Source organism: Grus americana, chromosome 12, assembly GCF_028858705.1.
Source record: "Grus americana isolate bGruAme1 chromosome 12, bGruAme1.mat, whole genome shotgun sequence".
NCBI lineage: Eukaryota > Metazoa > Chordata > Aves > Gruiformes > Gruidae > Grus > Grus americana.
Window position 1 is genome coordinate 17,588,436 of NC_072863.1, and position 26,127 is coordinate 17,614,562.

Genomic DNA, 26,127 nt, shown 5'->3' on the forward strand with positions numbered 1-26,127 from the left:
AAGGACAAAAAGCTCAATGAACTGCTTTGCTTCGGCACGTTAAGTCTCTAACACTCCCTAACCTTGAGGCCAGTGCCTGAACTCTGCGGCAGCCGGGATCGTGGAGCTGCCCATCAGGAGCAAAGTCTTGGCACTACGCTTCTGCTGTGGTTGGCAAGGCACTGATTATCCTGGAGAACCTGAGCAGAAACATCTCTTCATCACAGCACAAAAGGCAGGTACTGATGCCTTTCCCTTCCTCTCCAGCAGCGAGTTTTACTGTCTACGAAGAGAAGCCTCTTGCTGCTCCTCCTCCAAGTATCTCCTTTGGCGTCAGGACCAGCAGTAAGTGGGAGAGCTCACAAATAACACAAATCCACAGCATTTAAATCTGAGTTCTGCAACAGTGTTACAAAGTCTTCTTTCTAAGAGCTTTTTGTTTTAAACTGCGTCGTATGTATTTGAGGTCTTCCCTTTAAAATAAAAAGGAATTTTCCCTTGTGAGCAGCTTGTGGGGGAGGTGGGATCAGGATGGAAAGTGGTCTGTTAACAGTAGAAAATCATGGATTGCCAGGATGGGTTTAAAAATAGAAAGCGTGGCTATAATTTGTGGTGCCTGATCTGAGAGCTTGAACTCTATCTTGTAAAGATACAAGCAAGATAATGTAGTGTTCTGATTAGCACATACTTAAGTTCACAAATACCTAACATTTTTTCAATCATCCTCCAAAAAACCCAGTTGATTTGTATGGCACGTATATACCTCCTCTCACCTCTAATCCATTTTAAGCTTTAAACCTCTATTTTACTTCCCTCAAACTCCAATAGATTATACTTCAAATTGAGCATGATAATCTGATTCATTGCCCTTTCAGAAGGAATGTTCTCATAGAACTCCAAATCCGTGATGGTTTAAAAAAAATCAGTGTGTAATAGTGATCGCAGTTAAGCAAAATCTTGTTATAATTTGGACCTACTGATAGGGGGCCAATACTTTTTCTTGAAATGGGTGGATTGACTCCTAGGTTTCTTCCACCATCAGAAATGTGTTGTAAATACAGAGATTTTTTTTTTTTTTAATGGAAAGTGAAACATGCATTATAATTTGGTAGGGTTTTGTGCTTGAGTTTCATCAAGGTTCTACAAAAGCCACTCAAGGTTCTTCCAAGCCACTCAGGACACCTGCAGTATGTTCTCTGACTACAAGAACACCACCTTTCAGAAAGCTAAGCACAGCTTTCTCAGGACGATCAAGGTGATGTTCAGCCTGACTTTCTGTCTGTCTTAACAGTTTGGTGCTCAGGGATGTCCTTGTTATTGACATTTTAAATATATTAGCTAGTTTTTTTTAAAATACCAAAGCTTTTATTTGCATATACATCAAATTGGCAGTTTGGGGTTTGGTCCAGGTTCATTTTTATCTGAGTAAAGTTATGCTAATGGACAAAATACATCAGATCTGAATGAATTTTGGCTACCTTTCTCTGCTTTCTGAAACTGCCCTTCTTGTCAGCCTTTCTGTCTAAAAGGATCTCAGATACACACTTCTTTCTCATGAGCAGTCATTGCAGGTCTCGATAAGCACCTATTGGCATCACAGTGTACGTGAGACTTTGTGCTGCTGGTGTTCCTACTGGCACTGTTAGAGACTAAGTGGCCTATTTTTATTGTTGCAAGCTGGCATCTTTCATACGCTCATAAAATTCACACAAATGTTTCAGTGTGAAGAGAAGATCCAGCATACAGCAAATTCATGTACATTGTTAGGGTTTTATTTGACTGTAGTAGTATTTATAAAGGCCAAAATGTGTAAAGTTTAATGAGTCGAGTCATGTATATCGTAAATAATTGGGCATACTGAAGGAGACCAAGGTTGTGGTAACGTATTTGTACAGCACCCAGCACCCAGGAGCTGCAATTGTGATCAGAATTCTAAAGTCATTCTGAAAAGTGGATAAGAAGTAAAAACTCATTTAATAATATGTAATGCAGTTGTGATAGGGTGACAAAAGTCATCTTGAATGGGATCTTGATCAGAGTGTGTTTGGGGATGCTGGATCTGGACATTTGTTTTGGATTGTTTTCCAGTAAACGGTTTGTAAAATATGAATGGATTAATCCTTATGCCTTTCATTTGAAATTTAATAATACTCCTCCCAGTGCCTGGAAGGTAATGATTTTATTTTATTGGCTCTTCTAAAAAGAAATGCAGACTGAAGAAAGTGAATACGTTTGAAGAAGGCGCTAGATAGAACGAAGCGAGCTGAGTTGTTCTTTATAAAAAAAAGTAGATAAAACACTGCAGTTATGTGACTGAGAAAACTGTTGTCATAAATGAAGTAACGAGTAAATAGTAATTTTGTTTTGTGCTCTGCTGTGAGGTTTTGGGTTGTGGGGTTTGTTTTTTTTTTTGTTTGGGGGGATTTTTTATATTTGTAAAGGCACATCCTTTATTAGGTAGGATGAGAAGTGATTTTATAGTATGCAATTCCAAATTAAAACTTCCTAGGTTTCCTCCTACCCCCAAGAATATTCACTATTAACTATTTCAGAAATGCTTCTTTTCTTAGCTGAATTTTAAACAACTCAGTGGAATATTTTCTTCTTGACAGAATTCAATATATTAACAATTTCAATGTAAAAGCGAGTTTTATTTGCCATAGGTAAATGCAGTTCACTTAATTTGTAATTTTTAGTATGATGAGTTTGTCTTTAAAGGAAGCTCTCAAGTCTGATTGCCTGGAGTCTCCCTGAAAGTAGCTCATTGTGCATTTGGGGACGCTGCTGTGCTGAACTCCTCAGGGCTGAAGGTAGCGAGAGTGTATCTTTTCATTCAGCATATTAAAACGAAAGGGAAAGAAAGCAGTAGAGGCATTGTCAGTCTTTCTAAGAGGCGGTATGCTTACTGTATGAAGTGACGTTAACGATAACCCTTGTATTATTACAGCAAGGAAGTCATGGGATGGAGGCTTAGATAGAAAATAGCAACTGCTCTGAGAGATGCTGCGAATTATTCCATTATAAAGTAGTCCCATTAGTCTGTTGGCAGAGGCTGGCAGTGAGAATTGTCTGGAATCCAAGACAACTGGCAGAGGAAAGTGGAGGGAATAAAATTATTTCACAGCTGAGGGAAACACAGAACACAAACCCAAGGAACTGGTATGAGCAATGCGCAATAATGTCGGTTGTGATTGTGCTCCTACAGCGCCTTTCATCCCAAAGAGCTGTATAATTATCAATAAAGCAGGCCTGATGGTGCCCCTTTGACATAGGTTAATTTTATCAGACCTATTTTGTAAGAAATTGCTATGAACAAAGGGGAAATTACTTGTCCATACAAACGGTAATGAAGAAGGAGTAGTGTCTGAGGTGTTGTAACCTCCAACCCCTGACTCCAAAACTACCAGGCTGGTACACCCCTGGGCAGAAGCGCACTGTATGCCATGCTTGGGAGGATACTGCCCATGTCGACAAGTCAGTCGTTAATGATATCATCTAGTGGAAATGGTGGATTAAGATCCACCCATTAACACATTTCTTTTGTTGGCTTTATATATCTTTTCTTTAAACAAGCAAAATCCAAACCTACTTGTAAGTGTTCCTAGTAACGCTTCAGTTGTTTATAGTAAGAACTGGAAGTAAAAAAAAAAAAAGATGGGGAAAAAAAAAAAAGGTGTCAGAGAAGTTTTGACTTTAGCTTCCAGGCAATAGACAGTAGAAATGTCAGAGCCTGTACAACCTTGCTGTGTCAGGAATACTCACAGTCACTAAAAGGTAGAAGAACTAAATACCATTACAAAGCAAAAAATAAATTTTAAAAAGACACAAAACATCTAATAACTTGTGTGAAATGGGGCATCTTTTGAGATTCTGGCCTGGAGCCTTCCTGGGGTCTGAGTGGAAAGAAAAAAAAAGTCATGCCTGGTTAACCTTACCAAGTTTTTGTGGTGGGGCTGATTTGACTGGAGGGAAGATGGAACTGCTAGTGAAACAGAAGGCTGGGGTTCATTGAGTTACACCGCTGACGTTAGGATGGCTCAGCTGCTCTTCAGTGCAGAAACAAAGATTATTCTTTATTTAGGTTGAGGTTTTTGGTTGCCTTTTTTTTTGTGAAGCAAATTCTGTTTATCACTGTGATCGCTCTGGCTTCCTGGGCAGGGAATGCTTCAATCTCTCATGACCTGGAAGTTCCTTACCTTCTCTTGACATGCTTGAGAATTCGTAGGCTTCTGTCACACCATCCCTTCCTCTCCTGAAAATGATGGCATGTGGCAGCTAACTTACACTGAGAAGAAGCCCAGGGTTAAGTCTCCGTTAATAAATACTCACATTGCAGCCAAAATAATGGCTTGTTATGATCCCCCATTGGATAACCGCTGCTCAGGACCTCTGTTCCTTGTTCGCGGAGGTTGCAGCTTTTTCAGATCAGATTATAAAGCAACTTGGTTATGTGCTGTCCTTGGAAATGGGTGCACATCCACAGTATTAACGACTATAATTAAGAGCAGTTTCATAAAGGCATAGCTCAGCAAAAAAAAAAAATTGCCTTTTTTTTAGAAGAATGAAGTTGCATCAGGATTTGCCCAAATCATTTCTTTAACAGCCAAAGTATGTGTTTGACCATCTGCATTTTTCAAATAGGGAAAAACAAACATAAATCAACTGTGATTAATTTAGGAAAAATACCAAGATTCTTACTCAAACATGAGGATTGTTCTGATTGTCAATAGAAAGTAGTTTGTTAAAAGAGCTCAAAGCTAAGGTTTAGTTAGCTTTTTTCCAAATTTTGCTTATGGCTCAGTGATGTTAGAATAATGATGTAATTAAAATGAATGTAATTATATTTTTGGAAAACAAGTAACAATAAGGCTATGGGTTCATGGATGTTCAGTAGGTTCATCTGATCACATAGGAGATTAGGTCACAAACTAAACAAAAGACCTAATGTTACAATATTGTAACAAAATTGTGATTTTGAAAATGCAAATGAACATTTTGGGCCAAGATAATTGGCCTTTTAGCTTCTCCTTATAAAAACAAAGGTTTGTTTGCCTTTTAAATGGGCCAGCGAAATTGAATTGGCACCCTACAGTGCATGCAGAATAGACAGTCAAGAAGAATAAGCTATAAGAAATAAGCAGAGGAGCTTCAGAGATGAAGATTTTTCAAAATTAATAGAAGACAGTCTGTAAAAGTGTTAACTCTTAAAGATCTGCAGTGAATACAAACCTGAATCAGGGGAAATAAGACTGTGCAGGGGAATGCACTTGTTAGATATTGTTGGTGATCCTCCAGAATTTTTAGGAAAAAAAATTGCAAATATCTGAAAGCCCAAATCAGAAGTTCTCGCCTGTGCTGGGATGCTCCATGCAAGGAGCAGCTCCATGTTGGCACTTAGGTATTGTTTGGAGGAGGTCCTGCTTACTGTCAGGTTGTTCACACGCTCTGATTTTTTTTCTCAGATTACTCACAAATTGAGAATAAGTTCTTTGCATAAATGAGCACATTCTGCTGTGAAAACAGATACACCTGAATTCGCTGTTTTAAAATAGCCATGCAAGACAGAATTTTGTCCAAAGGACAAAGACCTTGAACCATTTTCAGACTGTTGACCACAGTGCCTAGGTGCCCTATCTCTAAGAACAAGAAAGTGCACAAACCGGACCAGTTCCCAGCTGGTTCCCCGCGCAGAGGAGCTGGTCCGTGCTGGAGCCAGCCGCTGGCGGTTACCTTTAGCACGGCACCTGTTCTCTCTGCTGACTCCCCGGGATGTAGGAGCTAGCAGTCCTAATAAGAGCTAATCTGTATTCTTTGTTACAGTCCCACCCTTAGATAGCGTGGTAGGCTTGCTGAGCCCCCTTGTGACTCCTTTTTTTCAGATACTGTGTCCCTGTAAATCTGAGAGATTTCAGCGGAGTCACAGTTCAGAAGTATTCCTGAGCCTTACACCTGGTAAGAACCAACGGGTGAACCCCCGATCATTTGAAATATGCTGGGTTTTTAGGGTCAGGAGATATCTGAGGATGTGTTTTGTTTGCATTGCAAGAAGGGATGTTTCCTGGAATACTTGCTCTTCTCTGCTTTCTCTGCGGTACAGAATCTACATAAAAAAACCCCTTGTAAACTAGGCCATTAATAAATATGTAAAAGGAGCCTGATCTGTGCGGCACTGACTCAGTGTGTGTGAGGACATCCAGCTCTGCTAGCCCCACTTCAGTGATTAGTCCCATGGAATTAGGGGGCTTATGTGCCATTGAAATGATTTGGAGACTGCCAGGCTTTCTAATGCAGTCTTTATTTTTCCCTTTTTTTTCACCTGTAAGTTAGTGCCTTTTATTTGTTACTTCAGCAGATAATTTTTATGGTAGCTTTTCTACTTTATATCCTGCTGGTATATAGTTTAACAAAATGCCTTTTGAAACAGTGTATTTAATTCCTCAGTCATGCCTCTGGGAATAAATTCTTGCTGTATTATAACTTCTTTTATATCTTTTCTTTACTGTGGTTGAGAACTTCCGCAAAATTTTCTTTTAGAAATCACTACTTCTTATTCCTTCTCTGTGCCTCATGTGCGTCTCTTTTCTGTCTACACCAGCTGTTATTTGCTGCTGGTATCCACGACTGGTCATGTCCTGTTACAGTGGCTTAAACACTTAAAGAAATTCCTTAATAGCATTTCTATTTTTGCATCTGGATCTCCAGGAAGAAAATCGAATTTTCACACCTGACTACCTATTTGAGGTGTTATCCATGATGCTGTGTCAATAAGCTGATATTATGGAGAATCCTTTTTTAAATTACTTTAACAGGCTTTAGTGATTCTGAATGGTACCATTTATGGTAGGAAATGTTTCATGATGGTACTTGCGGAAGTAACGATGCTGTGTATTTCTGTGTAGAAGTCATGTCTTCTTTACCGGTGATTACTTCCCCTTGCTTTTTGCGGAGTTAAATATGCAGCGTTTTGGCAAAAGTGGTTAATGGGGCTAGCTGAAAATTGTTGTTAAATCCAGTTCTTGACAAGTGAAATTGTTAATGTTGAATGAACATTTTTCTGGGAAACTTATTTTCATTACAAATGGGACTTGCTCATCTCAGTCCAGAAATGTTTCGATTTGGAAGTGCTGCTATGCTGTAGTGTATTTCAGTTGTACGATCTTTATTATGAACCGGAGCCCCAGCATCTCGCGTATCAGGCTCCCTCGCTGGCTCTGATGCAGTCTTTCTCCATGGAAAGAACCCAGAAGTTTGCTCTCATCCTGCAGAGTTGAGCAGTAAAGAAAATCTTTTCCGTGCAACTCCCATGAAGTTGACCATGGTTATAAATGGAAATACTTTCATTTTTGTCCATAATGGTCATTGTTCAATCTCTATAAAGTATGGGAAATGAAGTGTTTCCCCAGATAAGTACATGTGAAACAAAACACCTTTGACTGCATTTTGATTATTTGCTGGTACTAGATGAGTTCCTCAGGACACCAGAATGGTTAATGAATAAAAGCCTCCAGCTCAAGGGATATCAGCTTTTGTTCCATGAAGAAACAATATGTGTTTCCTCATTTGTGTTGTCATCAATGAGCCATACACTTTCCAAATTGCTTCTGAAAGATTTTAACACTCCATTAAGAAGCCACCATAATTTCTCACTGAAAAAGACCACACCCAGATTTGATGCAGAGATTTCAGAGTTGTGGACTATAAAGGAATAAAACATCCAGATTTCTTTGAAACAAATCTGAATCAAGGTGGGGATACCAGGGAAAACTACATCTTAATGTTCTGACTTTTAGGCAGACCTGACATTTGTTACGTAGCTGCTAACAGAGCTCTCAAGGTGCTACTCAAGGGAGGGAAAGTATTTTACAGACAAGAAATGTAATCCCATGTTTGTTTTTAACGAATATGGAGAGATTAGTGGATTATAACAATATAGCAGGACAAATCACAATCAAAAATGTGCCTAGGCTAGTTTAATTATGACAAAGTTGGTACAACTCACAGCTACGCTGAGATTAGTATATACAATCTCATGAATTCATTCCACCTGCTGCATCATACAGAATAATTTCAGGATTGCTTAGAAGGCTTACTTCAAATATATTTTGAAAGTGTGTTTGCATTCATTGTATGTCAGATTTTAACACCCCTGTCTGTCTTTGTTAGTCTGTTCACAGTTTTCCAGAGGAGTTTATGCCATCTTTGGATTCTATGACCAGATGTCAATGAACACACTGACGTCATTTTGTGGAGCCCTTCACACATCCTTCGTCACACCCAGCTTCCCAACAGATGCAGATGTGCAGTTTGTCATCCAGATGCGGCCAGCATTAAAAGGAGCCATCTTGAGTCTCTTGACTCATTATAAGTGGGAAAAGTTTGTGTACCTTTATGACACAGAACGGGGTAAGCACCATCATTTTAAGTGATTTTTCTATTTCATAACTTGCTGTAAGTATTACCAGAATCAGTATGTGCAGCCCATCCCAATTTTCTTCTGGATGGAGGTAGCACATTTTGATGGAAAACAAGTTTATTCTGAAAAAACTAAAATGAACGGATAAATGAAAAGAAGGACTCTTCATATTACTGATCATTTGTAAAGAGATTGTCTGGAGGATAGTGTTAGCGGTGTAAGAATTCAATTTGGAATACCCAGTTTCCATGGAACCGCAGACTCCACACTTGCTAGGGTTTTTGAGTCCTTGCAAAATAAATAAAGTCGACAATATGAAGTAGGCTGTTAAGCAACACCTTCCACCGTGCGTGACATTGCAAATCCCACACCACTTTACATTAATGCGCATTTCTCCTGTCACTGGACAAAGACAATCCATGCTAAGATACACTCTGGAGATGTCTAGGCATCAATAACGGTCTAAGAATATAACGCATAATATGCTTTAGGGCTCTGCTGGAGAAAAGATGCTCTAGATATGTCACATGGATATCCAGAGATGAATTTAGATACATGAGATGAATGACCAGAGATATGTTTTACTGAATGAAAACATATTAAAACCAATGTTTCCATGCTTAAGCCAATTGTTAACTACTAGCACCAAAGGTAGCAAATCCTGTCAAAAAGAGCTCTAAGCATCAGAAACCATTTTCTGTGCGGAATCTCACATATTTCTGTGGAGCAGGTGTTGCCACCTGCTCTGAGTGTAGGGAATTTGCTTGGTTACAGATTTCACCTGGGCAGCATTTTTTGCATCAGATAGATGTGCCACAGCCCTTCTCACCAGCTTTATGGTTAACAACTCCAAGACATTCTTCAGATCAAAGGGGTCTGGGTTTGAGCCAAAGAAGCTTAGATTCCGTTCTCGGCTCCCATGACAAAGTTCTGATACCCTAGGCTACTGCATAGTGGTAAAGATCAATCTTCACACTGAAGCATCACCCAATTAGGGACATGCTGTACATTTTAATCCTGATTTTCTGAGTCATTTGGAGGTGTTAAATGTTTCTAGTCTTGAAAAATGCTAGCTATGAGATCAAGTAGGAAAGTATGGAGAAGTTAAGAATACCATTAGTTTGTAAATCTTTTAAAACCACTACCCAAACATCCATATTTCTAATTTAGTCCACTTTTAAATTAAAGCTCCTGTGAATATGCCGTTTGTCTGAGTAAGAAAGGTTTGATGTGACCAAGTGCGATAAGCTTACAGCATGTGATAAAGTAAAACATCATATGTTCCAGGACCGATGAAACTTATCATGATTAAGGCTAATAAAGTTTGCTTTGGAAAGAGATGCATCAGTCATCCAAGATCATGCCTACTAAGAAATTTGGCACTTCAGACTGGAAAAATCATCCAAAACAGTGGGAGTTTCACTAGAACTTGTCTAGTTGATATAACTATCAGGCTAACTGAGATAGTAACGGAAGTCATGACGTCTCCTCAGACTTGCATTTTTCAACAATTCATGGTGTGTAGAATCTTTAGGTAGACACAGTCTAATCACGAGCTTATGATGATGACTAATCCCTTTGGAACAGTTTAGGTTGTGTCTAGGCTTCATTTTGCCTTGTTCATACCAAGATTTTAATCACAGGCTAAAACACAGCTCTTGCTGGCGAAATTAACCCCAGGAATCTGACTTTCCCCCTGTTGCCTTCTGCCCTTTGTCTTGACTTCCCATTCACATCCTACTCAATCTTATAATTACTAATCAAAATCACATTGTGAACCTACTGTGGCTCGCATGCATGTTACGCTAGCCGTATGTTATGTCAGACATTCAGACTAAGCGTCAGAGCATGAAATCTGAATTAGATGACAGCACAGGTAACTGTGGATTATAAAATGTATCTCAGGGTTAGAAGATAACGGACAGCTTCGTCTTTAGGATGGAAGAGGCATCAGTGCATGAGTTGGTTGGGATAAACTTACCTCATCTTATCTTTCCTTCCTGTACATTTATCCTCCTTGCTGTTGTTTGGTAACATTTGCCATCTGGTAAAACAGCAACTAAAATGAACGGTTGATTATCTTCAGTTACCGCTAGTTTAGTTAGGTTGAAACAAACTTGGTAGCAGTCTTATCAGAGTTACAATTGCTGTATTCTTCCAGCATTAAAATAAATTAAGAAGATTCATATAGGAGGGAGAGGCAGGTCAGTTAGGTACTGAGAAATATACATTAGGTTCCTTTAATTGATGAGCAGTAATCGTGGATGACAGCACCTGAAACATTTGGCAATTCCAGTAGGCTGCCTCATTTCTTGTGATAGGCCTTCAAAGAAAAAAAAAATCCTAAGAGGTTGAACAATAGTAATGGTGAATGACTTCTTGTGTTGGGTAGTGAACAGGCTGTGCACATTCCTGTGCTGAGATACCATTGGAAATGGAAGCACTAGAGCTGTCAGGATGTATTGAGTCTGGCCGAGATGGAGTTAATTTTCCCCATAGCAGCCCTCATTGGGCTCTGCATTGTAGAAAGCTGCTGATAATGTGCCGGTGTTTTGGCTACTGCTGAGCGGTGCTGGCACAGCATCAGGGCTGGCTCTCCAACATTGTGCCCCTCACCAGTAGCCTGGGGGTGGGCGAGATCTTGGGAGGAGACACAGCCAGGACAGCTGACCCAAACTGACCAAAGGGATATTCCATGCCATATGGTGTCTGCTCAGCAATAAAAGCTAAGAGAAAGGAGGAGGAACGGGGGAGGCATTTGTTATTTACATTATCTACTGGAGCAACTGCTATGCATCCTGAAGCTCTGCTTCCCGGGAAGTGGCCAGACATTACCTGCTGATGGGAAGTAGAGAATAAATCTTGTTTTCCTTTGCTTCCGTGCGTGGCATTTGCTTTATTAAAGTGCCTTTATCTTGACCCCTGAGGGAGTTTTTTCCATCTTATTTTCTGCCCCCTTGTCCTGCTGAGGAGGGCAGTGATAGAGCAGCTTGGTGGGCACCTGGCCTCCAGCCAGGGTCAACCCACCACACACAATTTTTAGTAATTCCTATCTTAGATACTTAACTGCTTTGGGGCACAAGCACTGTAGAGAGAAGGTGTTAAGCAGTTTAACGTCAGTTCCTGAAATATAATCATTTAAATACTACCTTTCTACGAAGATCATTATCTCACTGTTTTTTCCTGAGAATCTAAGAAATTGCAAAACATTGGACTACTATTCCTTGTGTTGAATATTAGTTACAGACTAAATTGTTCTTGCAGGTAGTTTTACAGTGTTCTGCTGAAGCAAAACACTGCCATGTATTAAACATTGCATTTACTATTAATAAATATCACAGCATATTACAGATGCCATACAAAACTGAATAAACCTTCTTGTGGTTTTATACTGCTTATTGAACTATTTCAGCTTAAGCTTAGGAGAATGGAGAATCAGCTTTATAAAATTGTTTTCCTGAAGCAGTGGCTTTTTTCTTCTTTGCCATCAAATCATATAATCATATGGTTTCCCACTTGGTGACGTTAGTCACAATACTGTGATGTTTGGCTCCTGCAATGAAGACAAAAGAGAAATCTCAAACAATAGAATAAAGTTAAGATCTACAATTACATAGATAGGTGGTGAAGCTTTTAATCCAGTGAGTTTGTGTGTACGTTGTATATGCTTGTATTTGTAAGTACGTTTTTTTCTGTTGCTATGAGATGACTGAATGTTGCAGATTGTGCTCTCAAATATATATTTATGTGCAGGTGCAAAATTCAGTTTCTTAAAAACTGCTAAAGCAGACTGAAAGAAAAATAAAATGCGAGATTTATGAATTCCAGTAGCAAGAATTATGTCTTATCATTGCTTATTTCAGTTGCTGGACTTATTTTTCTGTGAAGAAACTGAAATTTAAGTGAAATATCAAATTGCATGTTCTTCTCCTAGTACCAGCAAAAAAGATAAATTATACTTTGCAGAGAGTAATGATGCATTAGGAAATGGCTGCTAAGGGAAGAAAGGACATTCAGCAGTGTATAGAAGAAATAGTCGTATGTTCATTCCATGCCACATGCTTTTAGTTCATGTGAAAGGGAAAGGCAGCGTTGATTTCTGTTTGTATTAACTCACATCAGTAAGTTGACACTGTTGGTTGCTGCGATGCGTGCAAAATGTCTGATTAATTATATGGTGCTAACTGCCTCAGTAGGCTTCTCTGCAGTAGAACTAAGACTAATTAAGATTATGTCAGGATGAAATGAGATGGGGTTACATACAGAAACCTATTAAGAATTTGGGTAGCACTTGTCAGGAAAGTCACCTTTTGTATCTCATGCTGAGGATTATGTTTCATCAAAAACCTCAAGTTTATTTCCAGTCTTCAGGTCTGTCTGTCCTCTTGCTTTACTTTACTGTAAATCAGATGTTATTCCACTGAAGTCAGTGGACCGGAGTAACACTAGTATGAACGTGTGGAGAGGTAAGCCAGTGGTTTTCATAGTCATCTTAATGTTGTGTGAAAGTGTGAAGCACTTCTCATTTAATTATAAAAATAGCATGGTAGATTGTAATACCGAAGCTTTTGTTTATTTAAATTTCCATAATGTTTCTTAAGTAACGTTTCGGTTTATTTTTGCCTGAGAAACACTGTTTTGTACAGATTGTTCACTTTCCATCTGTCAGTATAACACAGGCATTTTGTCCTAGGTTACTGTGATTTGTCGTACCTACTGTGCACAAAGGCATTGATTTCTGTCATGCAGATCACTTAAACAAAATCACACCGAGTGATTTCTGTGATGTGCATTAAGTCATCTTCCTCTTCCTTCAGATCATAGGAGTCATCACAGGACAGGAAAAGTGGCTTTGCGTAATGCCTACCTACACAGTGGGAGCTCAGTCTAGCCAGAGGTATGGATAGATCAGAGCCCTGTAACCAAATACCTCTGTAAATCTGAAATTCATCAGTCATTTGGTTTTGATTTAGTCTGTCGGTAGGGATCTAGCGATACCTAAAGTCAAGAAAAGAAGAAAAAAAAGCTTTGGTAAATAGGATTTTTATTGGCTAATTTTTTTTTAATTGGTTAACACTGGGTAGATGAAGGCTGAGGCATGGAGGTGTTTGTCTAAAGCCCCAGGTTATGTGGCTAAGAAGAGTTGAAAATAGCTGCTTTAAAAGCAATTACATCTTCAATCCTTACTGCCACAGAAACACAAAAATTTGACCTGAACATAACAGATGGGGTAAGGATGCAGAAGGCCTGAAAATACAGCTTCAGAAAATATGACCCATCCTGTCCCTCTTGAATATAAAACCTCCTGGTACCCTGTTGCATAAAGAGATGCTGTTAAAGAGGGAAGAAAAAAAAAAAAAAGAAAAAAAAAGAGGTACAACTGTAAGCTTCTTGATGATTATGCATAAGGCATCGAATTGACTTAGATTGGGTTCAGCACAAGGCAATGAGGTCTGATTCACTGCTTCTGCTGAAGACAAAGAATAACTCTTCTGTTTAGTTCTGCTTTTACAAAATGAGGTTAGTTATCTATTGCTATCAAAGGACAAGACACTTCTGTACTGCTTTCCCTGGAGAATGAGAGATTGGAGCTGATAAAAGAAGCGGTATGTAGAACCAGGGTCATTATATCTTCCACAAAATTAAATGGATGGATTTATATTTTTTTTGATGAAATAAGAGTTGCACTGAAAATTACTGATATGTAGAACATAACATTTTTTTTCCCAAACATCTGGGGTAAGATTAATTTTTTTGGAGTCTAAAAAGACTCCGCTTTAGTACCTGGTGGATTCCTAGGGATTTTGGAATGTTGGATTCTGGTGGACTGAGTCTCTGCTTAAATGTAATCCAATACAGAGTAACTGACTCCTGTTTATAAGCACCTTCCATCAGCAGACAGGTGCAAAAGAACTCCTCCTTCCACACAGCTCATTTGTTAAACTCTGTATTGTCTTTCTGCATGTCAGGAACTTACATCTTCATTTATAAAGATCATTTTTCAATAAAGGGGAAAAATGAGACTGGTGGTAACAGCTACACCAGCATTAGTAAACCCTGAATTCAGCACTTGCTGAACAGTCAAATGTCAAAAGAATCAATAGCTGAGCTGTTCATTAACATGTTTATTCTTCCGAGCAGGGGAGTTATTCCACTAGCTGAAGAACTGGTCTGAATCCATTGCATGAAGGAAAAAGGACTTAATGCTGGCTCACAGTTTTCTCAGAATTAAACATGGGCTTGTTCCATTTTAAAATTATAATTCTTGTTTGCTAGTATGTTTATACATGTTTAATTCTTCTCAGTTGCACCTATAAGGTTGATGTGATGTATTTTGCTTACACTTTCAAAAGTATGAAAGGATTTAAAGTCTTGACATTATCTTCTGTAAATATCAGTCTGTGGTGAAGAATAATGGAGCATACAAAGCATGTTTGGAAGCCTTTAAAACACCAAAGGTGACAAAACGGGGAAGAGTTCCTGCAAACCTTGATTCTTCCGAATTCTTTTGGCTCTTTTGCGGGAGTGTTTTGGACAGCAGCCCAGGATCACGGGGATGACATGTAGACAACATCAATTTCTAGCACTTACGTAGCTATGTAGATGAGTTGTCTCATTCTCCTTTCCTGCTTCTTTACATACTGGGAAATGCACAGCAGGGAATAAAATCTTGGCAAGACCTCCTGAGCTGAGGATCAGCCTCCATATCACAGGAAGAGGCGTCACAGGTCTGTACATTTGAAGAATCATGTGCTCCGGTAACTGCCATCCAGAAATTTTCTTCTAAGTCATGATCTCAGCAAAAGGCAACTTGCAGCATGGCCACAAAATGTTGCATCTTTTGCATGGCTTTGTTTGAAAGGATGTGATGTAGGTTCACGTTTTCAAGCTCTGGTACAACAGAGAACGCACGTGGTGTAAAGACCCTTACGGTGGAAAATCCATTATTCAGATTTAAAGAACAATCATACTCCATACAGTTATGTGCAGTGAGAAAATGATCTGTTTCTTTCACTATCAGCCTTTTGGGAATGAGTTATTTTATCATCTTATAATGCCTAGAATTTCTATTTATATAGAATGGAAAATTGTAGATACTGCTTAGCTACGTTTGTATGAAATATAAGTAATTTACCCTGACAAAGAGGCAAATTTTGACATTCTTATTTAGGGCACATTGCTTTGTTGCTTTCAGCAGTATAATGTATGAACTATTCAGGAAACATGCCAGAACCTTCACTGAAATATTCCAGGATTGCTTTACTGTTTGACTTTACTGCCTAAAAGTGTTCAGGAATAATCTGAGCCTGAGCAGTTAAATCTAGCTTTTGATAATCATCCTCCATTTATTTCCTGTGAAATCTCTAAAGTCTCATACAGAGTCCTTTTATCTTGGTCTCTGCGGTACACAGATACAGAGGAAAGCCCTTTTACTGATCCTTCCCCAAACAAACATTGAAACCCTGTGTGGGAGAATGGATGTTGGCTGGTTTTTGGGTGGACTGAGAGCCTTAAGCATTTTTCTCCTGATCTTTCCCATTAGCTGTTATTTGTTTAGCTTACCCCTGGTAATCACTTAAACCGTTTTTCTAGCTTATGAACAAGAGGAGTGAATCAACTTTGAAAGTCATCCAGCATGAGATGTATCACACTGGCAAGACTAAGATGCAGCTGAAGACCCAACAGCATAGGGTTCATGGCGATAATCTGTACTGCAGCTTTGTGCCTCTTTACAAGTTTTGTGTGTACACAGTGGGTTCAGTTTAGTGTTGAGATGCCCAGGCAAAATGCCTGAGCGTCCCTTGAAGCTGTTGGAAGACACGCTAGTGTCAGCAGTATTTTCCACCAACAAGTGGAGTGATGGCACATGCACACCAAATTCTTGTCTTGTTTCATGGAGCCCCTGAGAATAAGGAACCATGTCAGCCCATTCATGAAGAAAAGCAGAAACACCAGAGCAAGAGCGTGGTATGACAGAGCCCTGATACTGCTGATGCAGTGATATTGTCCATTCTTCCATCCACACATAATGGTGTTGTGATAGGGTGCTATGGTATCCTCACTCATGTTGAGTGTGCATCTGGTTGTGGCTGAGAGTGCATCAGAATCTGACCTCGCTTTATATGAAATCAGCTTGTAAAAATGAGTCAGAACGTTCAGAGATAGAGAGTATGAACTGGGAGGACTCGGGAGAATGTGGGCCCTCACTGGAAGGAAACGGGAGACCAGGTTATCTGGCATATGGAGAAGGCCAAGGCACTCATCGACTTTTTTGCCTCAGTCTTCACCGGCAAGTGCTCTAGCCACACCACCCAAGTCGCAGAAGGCAGGGAATGGGAGACTGAAGAACTGCCCACTGTAGGAGAAGATCACGTTCGAGACCATCTCAGGAACCTGAAGCTATGCAAGTCCATGGGACCTGATGAGATGCATCTGTGGGTCCTGAGGGAACTGGCAGATGAAGTTGCTAAGCCACTGTCCATCATATTTGAGAAGTCATGGCAGTCTGGTGAAGTTTCTACTGACTGGAAAAGGGGAGACATAACCCCCATTTTTAAAAAGGGAAAAAAGACCTGGGGAACTACAAGCCGGTCAGTCTCACCTCCATGCCCGGCAAGATCATGGAGCAGATCCTCCTGGAAACTATGCTAAGGCACATGGAAAATAAGGAGGTGATTGGTGACAGCCAACATGGTTTCACTAAGGGCAAATTGTGCCTGACAAATTTGGTGACCTTCTGCAATGGGATTACAGTGTTGGTGGACAAGGGAAGAGCAACTGACATCATCTACCTGGACTGGTGCAAAGCATTTGACACTGTCCCACATGACACCCTTGTCTCTAAATTGGAGAGACATGGACTTGACTGATAGACCACTTGGTGGATAAGGAATTGGTTGGATGGTCGCATTCAAAGAGTTGCGGTCAACAGCTTGATGTCCCAAGTGGAGAACAGTGACAAGTGGCGTTCCTCAGGGGTCGGTACTGGGACCAGCACTGTTTAACATCTTTGTCAGCAACATGGACAGTGGGATCGAGTGCACCCTCAGCAAGTTTGCCAATGCCACCAAGCTGTGTGGTGCGGTTGGCACGCTGGAGGGAAGGGATGCCATCCAGAGGGACCTTGAGAGGTGGGCCTGTGCAAACCTCATGAAGTTCAAGATGGCCAAGTGCAAGATCTTGCACAAGGACTGGGGCAAACCCAAGCACAACTACAGGCTGGGCAGAGAATGGATTGAAAGCAGCCCTGAGGAGGAGGACTTAGGGGAGTTGGTGGACAAGAAGCTCAACATGACACAGCAATGTGTGCTTGCAGCTCAGAAAGCCAACTGTATCCTGGGCTGCATCAAAACCAGCGTGACCAGCAGGTCAAGGGAGGTGATCCTGCCCCTCTACTCCGCTGTTGTGAGACACCCCCCCCGCCCCGCAGTACTGCGTCCAGCTCTGGGGTTCCCAGTACAAGAAAGACATGGAGCTGTTGGAGTGAGTCCAGAGGAGGCCAGGAAGATGATCAGAGGGCTGGAGCACCTCTCCTATGAGGACAGGCTGAGAGAGTTGGGGTTGTTCAGCCTGGAGAAGAGAAGGCTCCGGGGAGACCTTGGAGCACCTTCCAGTACCTAAAGGGGCTACAGGAAAGCTGGAGAGGGACTGTTTACGAGGACATGGAGTGATAAGACAAGGGGTAATGGCCTTAAGCTGAAGGAGGGTGGATATTAGGAGATACTAAATATTAGGAAGTAAGTATTCTCTATGAGGGTGGTGAGGCACTGGCACAGGTTGCCCAGAGAAGCTGTGGATGCCCCCTCCCTGGCAGTGTTCAAGGCCAGGTTGGATGGGGCTTTCAGCAGCCTGGTCTAGTGGAGGGTGTCCCTGCCCATGGCAGGGGGTTGGAATCCCTTCCAACCAAAACCATTCTATGGTTGTGTGATTGTGTAGTAAACAGAACTAGCAGCATTGCCACTCACACAGTCTGTAGAGATGAAGTCTGCAAATGATTGTATTTATAAAATGACTTGTATAAATGCATGCATTTAAATATTTAGCTTTCATAAATATGTATGTTTTATCAACTTTTAGTATAGCCATAACATTTTTTTTTTTTATTGTATGCACAAGTAATTTAAGTGGCGGAAGCTTTTGTTCTCAGTTGATTTTATGTGTGTATTAGCAAGGCTTAAATGGTCAGACTCTTCACATTTCTAGATTTCTTGAAACAAAGATCAAGACAAAGTTCAAGACAGTTTCCAAGTGCAGGTAGATGGGGGAAGGGCTGAAAAGATACATGAGAGGGGTTGTTTGCCCTTATGCTCTGAGACAAGGGCAAGGACTTGAAACAAAGCCAAGCCTTAGAGGTGATGGAGAGGCTTCACTTGGAACCAGAGGAGATGAGGTGGAATTTGTTGATCTTCGGGAGGAGATGAGGCTTTTTAGACTAGGAAGGAAAGCTGTAGAGAAGAATACCTATATGCAAAGGACTTCAAGTAAATTTTTGTCGAACCTATTTATTTAACCTGTCTCACCCAACAGATCTAGGAGTTTACTTAAAATTACTTTGTTTGAGTTCATTATTTTGCATCTGGATATGCAGCATGGCTTTAAAGACTGGAAACTTTTGGTGTCTTTGGCATCTGGATGCCCAGAGCAAGGCAGGCTAGCTTCATCTGGGGAGTTGTGCTGATTCTGTTCATGGAAGTGAACTGTCTTGCTGACATAAAGTCTGTGCAAGGGGGTTGGTACTTTGAGTGGGACTGAAGGAAGCAGCACTGTTTAGTAATGGAATCAAGATGAAGCAGTTTCAGGTATGTATCAAGAAGAGAGAGGTATAACATAACATTAGCATCTCAGTGAGGTAGCGTGTTCTGGTTATCACGTGTTTTCCAAAGGAAGAACATTTTGACATCCTCTACCTTAATGCAGTTAAGATGGCAGTATTTAGCATGTTAGTATTCTTACAAGTTTGCAGATTTTATCACCCTTCACCGGATCTTGAGTGTATCTTTGCTCTTCCTGTCCATCTTTCTTCACCTAGAAATAGTTCATTCTTAACCCGAGTGACAGCTGTTATTGGTGGCCCATGGTATTTTGTGGAACAATGGCTATTTCTCATTCACAATGAGGGGACAGATTCCCTACATATGCTACGAGAGACCTCACACTTTTGTGAGCATGATGTGATAGTGAGAAGTAGATCTTCAGCCCAGGCAAATGAACTGTTGTTCACCAGGGGAAGAACTTCTGTGGAATGAGCACATGGTGGTGTGGCTTAATGGAGTGACTGTAATAGTTGCAAGTGGTAAAACCCGCCAAACACAAAGGAGATTTCTCCAGTGCTTGAGGAATATATGAGTAAAACGGAGTATCTCAACAAGTCAATAAAGCAAAGCTTCTCCTTTCATAGAGTGGCCTCAGATACTCCAAAGCAGGTTCTCAGCTAAGCAATGACATGTTCTTTTCGCACTACCAAAAGAGAGGCTTCATATGCAGTTTGACTTTCTTTTGATACAGGACTATATAGCATGCTGGGTGAATGGTGTGTAAGAATTTAGCTTTGTTAAAGGCTTTGTACTTTTGAAGTGATTTTCATTTGATGGTCTCAATCAACAATGAATGAAGATCAACAAGATCTATATGGGGCATGCAGGGGTTTTCAGTCCTGTTTTTCAGATGGAAGATCTGGCAGGTTAACAACCTGATCTTCTACTTACGTATAGGGAAATACCTTTGTTGAATTGAAAGCACAGTGACCTTTGACTTAAGAGATATGCAGAATGTCATCCTGGCAGCCAATGGCCATGGTTACTAATGAAAAACAGTTTTTCATATTCCTGCACAAGAATTCCCTTAAATTTTACCATGAATTTCCCTTCTCACCTAGAAAAAAACTTGAGTCTTTGAAGAAACTCACAATGGATTACTAAGAAGCTTTGCATTTGAGGTAGTTAATTAAATGGTGTTTGCCATGGAGTTTATGTGGAGGAATCCATTGGTTATAGCTTCAATGCCATCCTTCATCTATGACACTTGGCCCTTTTAGATGTAGCTTCTTCTTTCAGGCTTCAGAGAATTTACCAAACTAGTTTGACTACATACCTTTTTCTTCCCAGAAAGTATCAGTTGTCCCAGTAAGCATAAAGATGACTCAAATGCTTTGTGGAAGAAAAATAAATGTGAATGCATTTATGACAAACCCACTCAGCTAGCAGGTAAAATGACCTCATATTGTATTTAGTTTAAGGAGTTTTTAAAGGATTTTTCTCTTACGGAGATAGATTTTTCTCTGGTTTCTCATGAGATCTAAAATCACACTTTTTTCTTTTTTCTTCTTTTTTTTCCCTAAACTCTCCTTCTTGCAATTCACAGTATGACAGCACTGTGAGCATGCATTTCAGAAGCTATATAAGACAGTGTTCTCCTGTAGTACAGTGGAACGAAAAATACCTCCATAAAGTGATTAAGTATTAATCTCTAAAGAAAAAAAAAGTGAAAAGTTCCTGACAATGAATTTTATACTGGGTAACAAGTAATTACTCAGTTCTTCAGCTCTAGATGCATAGCTTTTCCTGGCCACCTCTTTTGCTTTGATTCATGATACAAAGAATCATCAGGAGAGAAAGGTGACCTAAGGTTTTACTCCTCCCGATCCTGAGCTCATCGTGTTCACAGCCTGTTGCTTTGCGCTTAGAAGTATTTCTGACCTACCTTGGTTGTCAACAGCCCAAAGAAGCAAATCACCAGTCAGTGATTTGCACAGCATAGCAGCATTTAGTTAGGGCCCCTCTTCAGTTCGTTAAAGTGATTAAGCGCAGAGCTGTCATCTCTTGCAACAGCAAAGTATCCCCTTTATTGCTGCAGTGATCTTCCTTCAGTTTTTAGGGCCAGATTCCTCAGGCACTGCTCTGCGAAGCAGGTGTGCCATGGAGTCTGGATTTGCACGTGAAGTACATCTGCGCTCCCTCCAGGTGAATGGGATGGAACCTGAGTAAGGTGAGGTGCTCTTGCAAGGTGGTAGTAGTTTAGCCAGCAGTGAGCTAATGCATCGTATCTGAAACTGAAGAATTCCATAAGCTGGACCTGTGACTACTGGAAACACAACTCCAGTTCTGTTCTCTGCCCCAGCGCAATGGTCTGTGCTGGGTGAGCTATGAGCATCGCAGTTCTATGCTAACGTGATGAAACAGCATCGGTCTGCAAAGGTTAACAGATACCAAGCAGTGGTTGTTAAGGTTTCGTAGGAACTCCTGAGGTGTCGTTTGCTTTGGGGATATTTTTGTCAATGCTGATAATAATAATATGCAATGAATTGCCAGAGCTGTGCACATACCAGATATAAGAGGACTACTGTTATTTGCATAAAGTGCTGATATTTTTATAGCATATCTTCTGCTGTTCATGAAGTTGTGAGTTGTTTCTCTACTCTCTGTTCATGTTCAGGAGAGCAATAATTCATTTTTGATAACTCAGATTTTGATCATCTGCCCAACCGTACTTGAGAATGGGTTTATAAAGGAGCGCGGCCCCTCCATACACTGCGTTGAGCCATACTACCCAAGGCCAAAGTCAGATCCAAATTGCCTTGTTCAGTTGTGGCAGTTCTTTTAATCAGCATTTATGTGTTGTGAGCATTTAACTGGGGCTCCTTTCCCCTTTGTAAAGTAAAAGCCACTTCTGGCTATTCTAGTTTAGCCTAATGACATGGCAGCTGATCACTGAAAAGCCTTTTTGCTCCTTTCATGTTCTCGTGGCATGGTGTACAAAGCAGTCTCAAAGACAACGGCTCTGAGCTGTTCTTAAGTTGTCTGGATCTCTGAGTCCTAGTTAAGAAGACTTTTCCAGAGAAGAAGATGCATGACAGTGATCGTTAAAGATTTTCTCAGGATCGTTTAGAATATTTTAAACACTCTGAAACCATCAGGTAAATATGACAAATAGTGCAGACGCTTTCCGGTGTCTTTTTTAGCAAGGTGTTCAATGCCGATCACTCTAAGGGCATAATACTGTCATTTTTGTAGCAAGGGCTATATATGGCCTTCTAAATTTATACTGTGATCCCCCTGGTGATATAAAAATAATGATGTAGTCTCAGAATTAACATGGGAAAGCATTTATTAAAACTCTTGGGTACCTTCAATTCAGTATGAATGATGTAGTTAATACCCAAGTATGGGTGGTTCCAATGGGTGAATACATCAAATAAACTAAAACGTTGGATAAAGTTATGATATAAACAATATATTTCCTCTATTGGACATAATTTTCAGTTGCCATTATGTTCTGCTGAGCCATCTAAAATATATAAAAGAATCCATAATTCTCACTCATCTTTATGAAATGTCAAAGTCATATACTACATTGACCTCAATCTATGTGCATTAATTCATGAAGAATTTAATTTGATGAGTTTAAGTCAGCACTGCAGTATAAAATTCTTTCAGTGCAGTTTAATTATTTTGCCAGCATTATATACATATAACACCATCGTAGTCTAGACTGGATTGTGTCATGATCTGCTCCTAAGACTAAAGATATTGTAAATGTGTTTCTAGATCAAGGAGTGCTATTTGCTGCAATCTTATTTCTTACTTTACTGGCTTTTTCCCCCCTGCTTAAAAAACGGGAAATTATGATTTTAGGAGCAAATATTAGTCTTTAGTTTGTGTAGTTTAGCACATCTTTTATTAGCAAGATAAGGCTTTATTCTTTAAGGAGGAAGAAAAAGGACAAAAAAAGAGGGAAATGAAAAATTAAGAAGCCAGTCTTCTGACATTGTTTGGCTCAGCAAGATCAAACCTTGCAGCTCACTACACCGATGTCAGTAATTGCTCTGTGGGTAGGATTGCCTATTGCTTAGTAGTACTAGCATTATCGATCAGTTGTTTTTGTCCATGAACTGACAATGATAACTTCAAATTAGATCAAGTTTTTATTAAAGAAATAAAATCAAATTATGCCTGGCTGTAGACAAATAATAATGAGTTATATGAACACATCATTATTGCAATACCATTTTTGCAGAGATTTCTCGAAAATAAAAACCCCAAACCCTCCTGTTTTGTTTTTTTCTGCCATTTGTTGTGCAGTTCTCAGCCTCCCTCACCTACACCCGTGATGGGCAAGCCTCCGTATTTTTAATGACGTTGCAGCAGTTGCCAGAAAGAGGTGGGGAGATGGGGGCGGGAGGGGAGATCTGAGCTTCTCTCTGAACGGGGAGGTATATGAGGGGGTGAATACAAGGATGCATAAGTTATTGCAGCCTCAAGGCAGCAGTAATTTATGCACTGACAGTTTGAGTTTCATGCTATGCTATTTTAAAAAAGCCTTACAAAGTAACTGCCTCTGTTACATGAGCGTATGTGTTGGTTTTAGAGATATTCCACACGATGGAGACCGTTTGAACACAAACATTTGAAACGCATTCATCACAGTGTGGCAGTTGTCCTGTTTCAGGAAGGAAAAAACCTGGTAATATAAAAAGGGTAGTTATTTTCCACATTTTAATGTGAATTTAGCTGCCCTGAAGGATTTTTCAGGGTTGTTTCATTGCTTATTTGTCTGGTTGTAGATGTGTTGACGAACGTGGCGTTAGATGATGCATGTGTATTGTATTAGTGTAGTTATTATCGTAGTTGTCCTCTCTGGAACCATTTTGCTGCACTTCTCAAAGCAACAAAATGGATGTGAATGGCATACATTTGAATAATGACCATTTTGGTTTGCATGTTTTCCTTATGCTACAAATCAGAGAAAAGTCTAGCTGCACGCGGCACCCGTAACGTGCAAGTCCAACCAATCTTCCCTTTTGGCATGAACCATATAATAATGTTTATGCATTAAACCACCGATTCCTCACAAGGAAGTATTCAGCTTGGCTGTTTGATTATGAATTCCCATTTATATAGCAGTAATTTCCATTAGTTTAACAATTATTGTGAAAGTACACATCTGGAAGCATAAATAAGAACAGTGGCTTCAAAAGTTTGAAGTGCATAGAATTACACTGAGTTTCCATTAATAATATATATGAAGCCAAACATATTAAGTGCAAGCAGCTGTAGGCCATTACAATTTAGATTATTTTTTTTTTCATTTTGAAATTAATTTAAGTAATCTCTGGATTGACCTTCTTCAAAACTTGGCCACAGTAGGCAATATAAACATTTCGTCGTCTGTCATATAGTGAATTTTACATGCCAGCTGCATCCTCGTAACACTTTATTGGGTCTCCTATGAAAATTATGGATAAAAAGATAATGGGAGCAGTGATGTTATTTGTTGTTAAGTTTTAAGTGCTATTCATTTTGCATAGATATGGTCTTGGTTTATGGGATATTCATTTGCATTTTTCTGCAGATACTGTTTTTGTGACTTCAGTGACCTCCCTCTGACGGTAAAGCTGGATTTTGTCAAAATGTTCTTAACATTAAAACTTTTACTGCAGGGAATTCAGACTGCTACTGAACGTAACCAAGTTGGTTCAGTTGTGTAAAAATCAGAATACGCCTCAGAGCATAGCAAAAGCCATTCATTGCATTTCTTTGAAGTGAAGCAATGCGGATTTGCACAGGTGAAGATTTGACCTTATGTGTTTAAAAATAATTTCTTGACAGGTTTCAAATGAAACAACAAAATCGTAACACAGAGATAAAAACTTGTACAAAATGGTTATTATAAAAGAAGATGAAAAATTCTCCTATATTTTGATATTCAAATGTGTTCTTTTTTCCAAATCCCAGATAGGTAATTTTTAGGACTTCACATGAGTAATGGATGCTATTTAAAATGTTTGCTTAAGAACAATGAGTTCATTGTATCAATAATGAGAAGTTTTATTGTGGGCCACTTTGAAATATTTTGATTGGCACTTTTTATACCACTCGTGAAGTCAGATGGTAGAAATCCACTTAATTGTTGTATTTAACCAGCAGTCATTACTGAAAGTGGGGAGGGAATACATTTTACCTTTCTGCTTCTACAGCATCTACCACAATGCGGATTCTTGAGAACTACTTTAAACAAATAATTGCTGATTATTGCACTAGAATGAGGGGAAATGGAGAGGCTTCAGTGGACATTTTGCTAGAAAATTGAGAACTAGCTTCAGTTTTATTACTTGAGGTATATTTATATGAGTTACAGGAAGAATAGCAGCCTCCATTGTCATACAGACACCAGAGTCTAGAAGCAATAAAAAACGGAAATCACTGTGTCACAAGGGAAACTAGTTTTCCAAAAACTAATAAAAATGATGTTCTAATGATTTCTGTGTGATCCTTCAAGGATTTTTAGGGACATATTTGTTAAAGAAAAACTGAAAGCTGTTTTATTTCCCTAGCTTTAGTCTTTTATAATGACTGTCCATTACAGAATATTCCTTGGTGCAGCATCTTCTTCTCAAGTTACTACTCGTAGTCTTTTCTCATTTCCTTCCAGGGCTTTCTTCTGTATTCGGTGATAATATAGCACTAGATTCTTCAACATAAGTAACAAATGTATATTTTCTTTCCTGCCTGACAGAATTAAAGCTTAGAGAGAAAATATTTCTTCAAGTCAAAGTCAAGGGGAACCTGGAAAGGAGTGGGAAATGTTGAGTGAAACAGAAATTACAAAATTCATTTTGCACCATGTTATTTCAAGATTAGCCTTAATTTTGATCTTTGTTCAGATTTTGAAAGTAAAAGTCTTTAACTTTCATTTTGAAAAATATTTTCCTCCATTTTTTTCAACCAGAGTTACAAATT

At 39.6% G+C, this 26,127-nt stretch overlaps 1 protein-coding gene across 6 annotated transcripts in view; it reads left to right on the plus strand.

The window, feature by feature from the left end:
• Positions 1–26,127, plus strand: part of GRIA3 (glutamate ionotropic receptor AMPA type subunit 3) — a 158,494-nt gene that overhangs the window by 27,777 nt on the left and 104,590 nt on the right. For all 6 annotated transcript variants that reach the window (XR_008578911.1, XM_054839113.1, XM_054839114.1 and 3 more), the window contains exon 3: positions 8,143–8,382. Coding sequence is in view for 5 of the 6 variants with exons in the window: in XM_054839113.1 (XP_054695088.1) it covers positions 8,143–8,382 (240 nt within the window). In the remaining variant the exon portion in view is untranslated. The remainder of the gene's footprint in view (positions 1–8,142; positions 8,383–26,127) is intronic.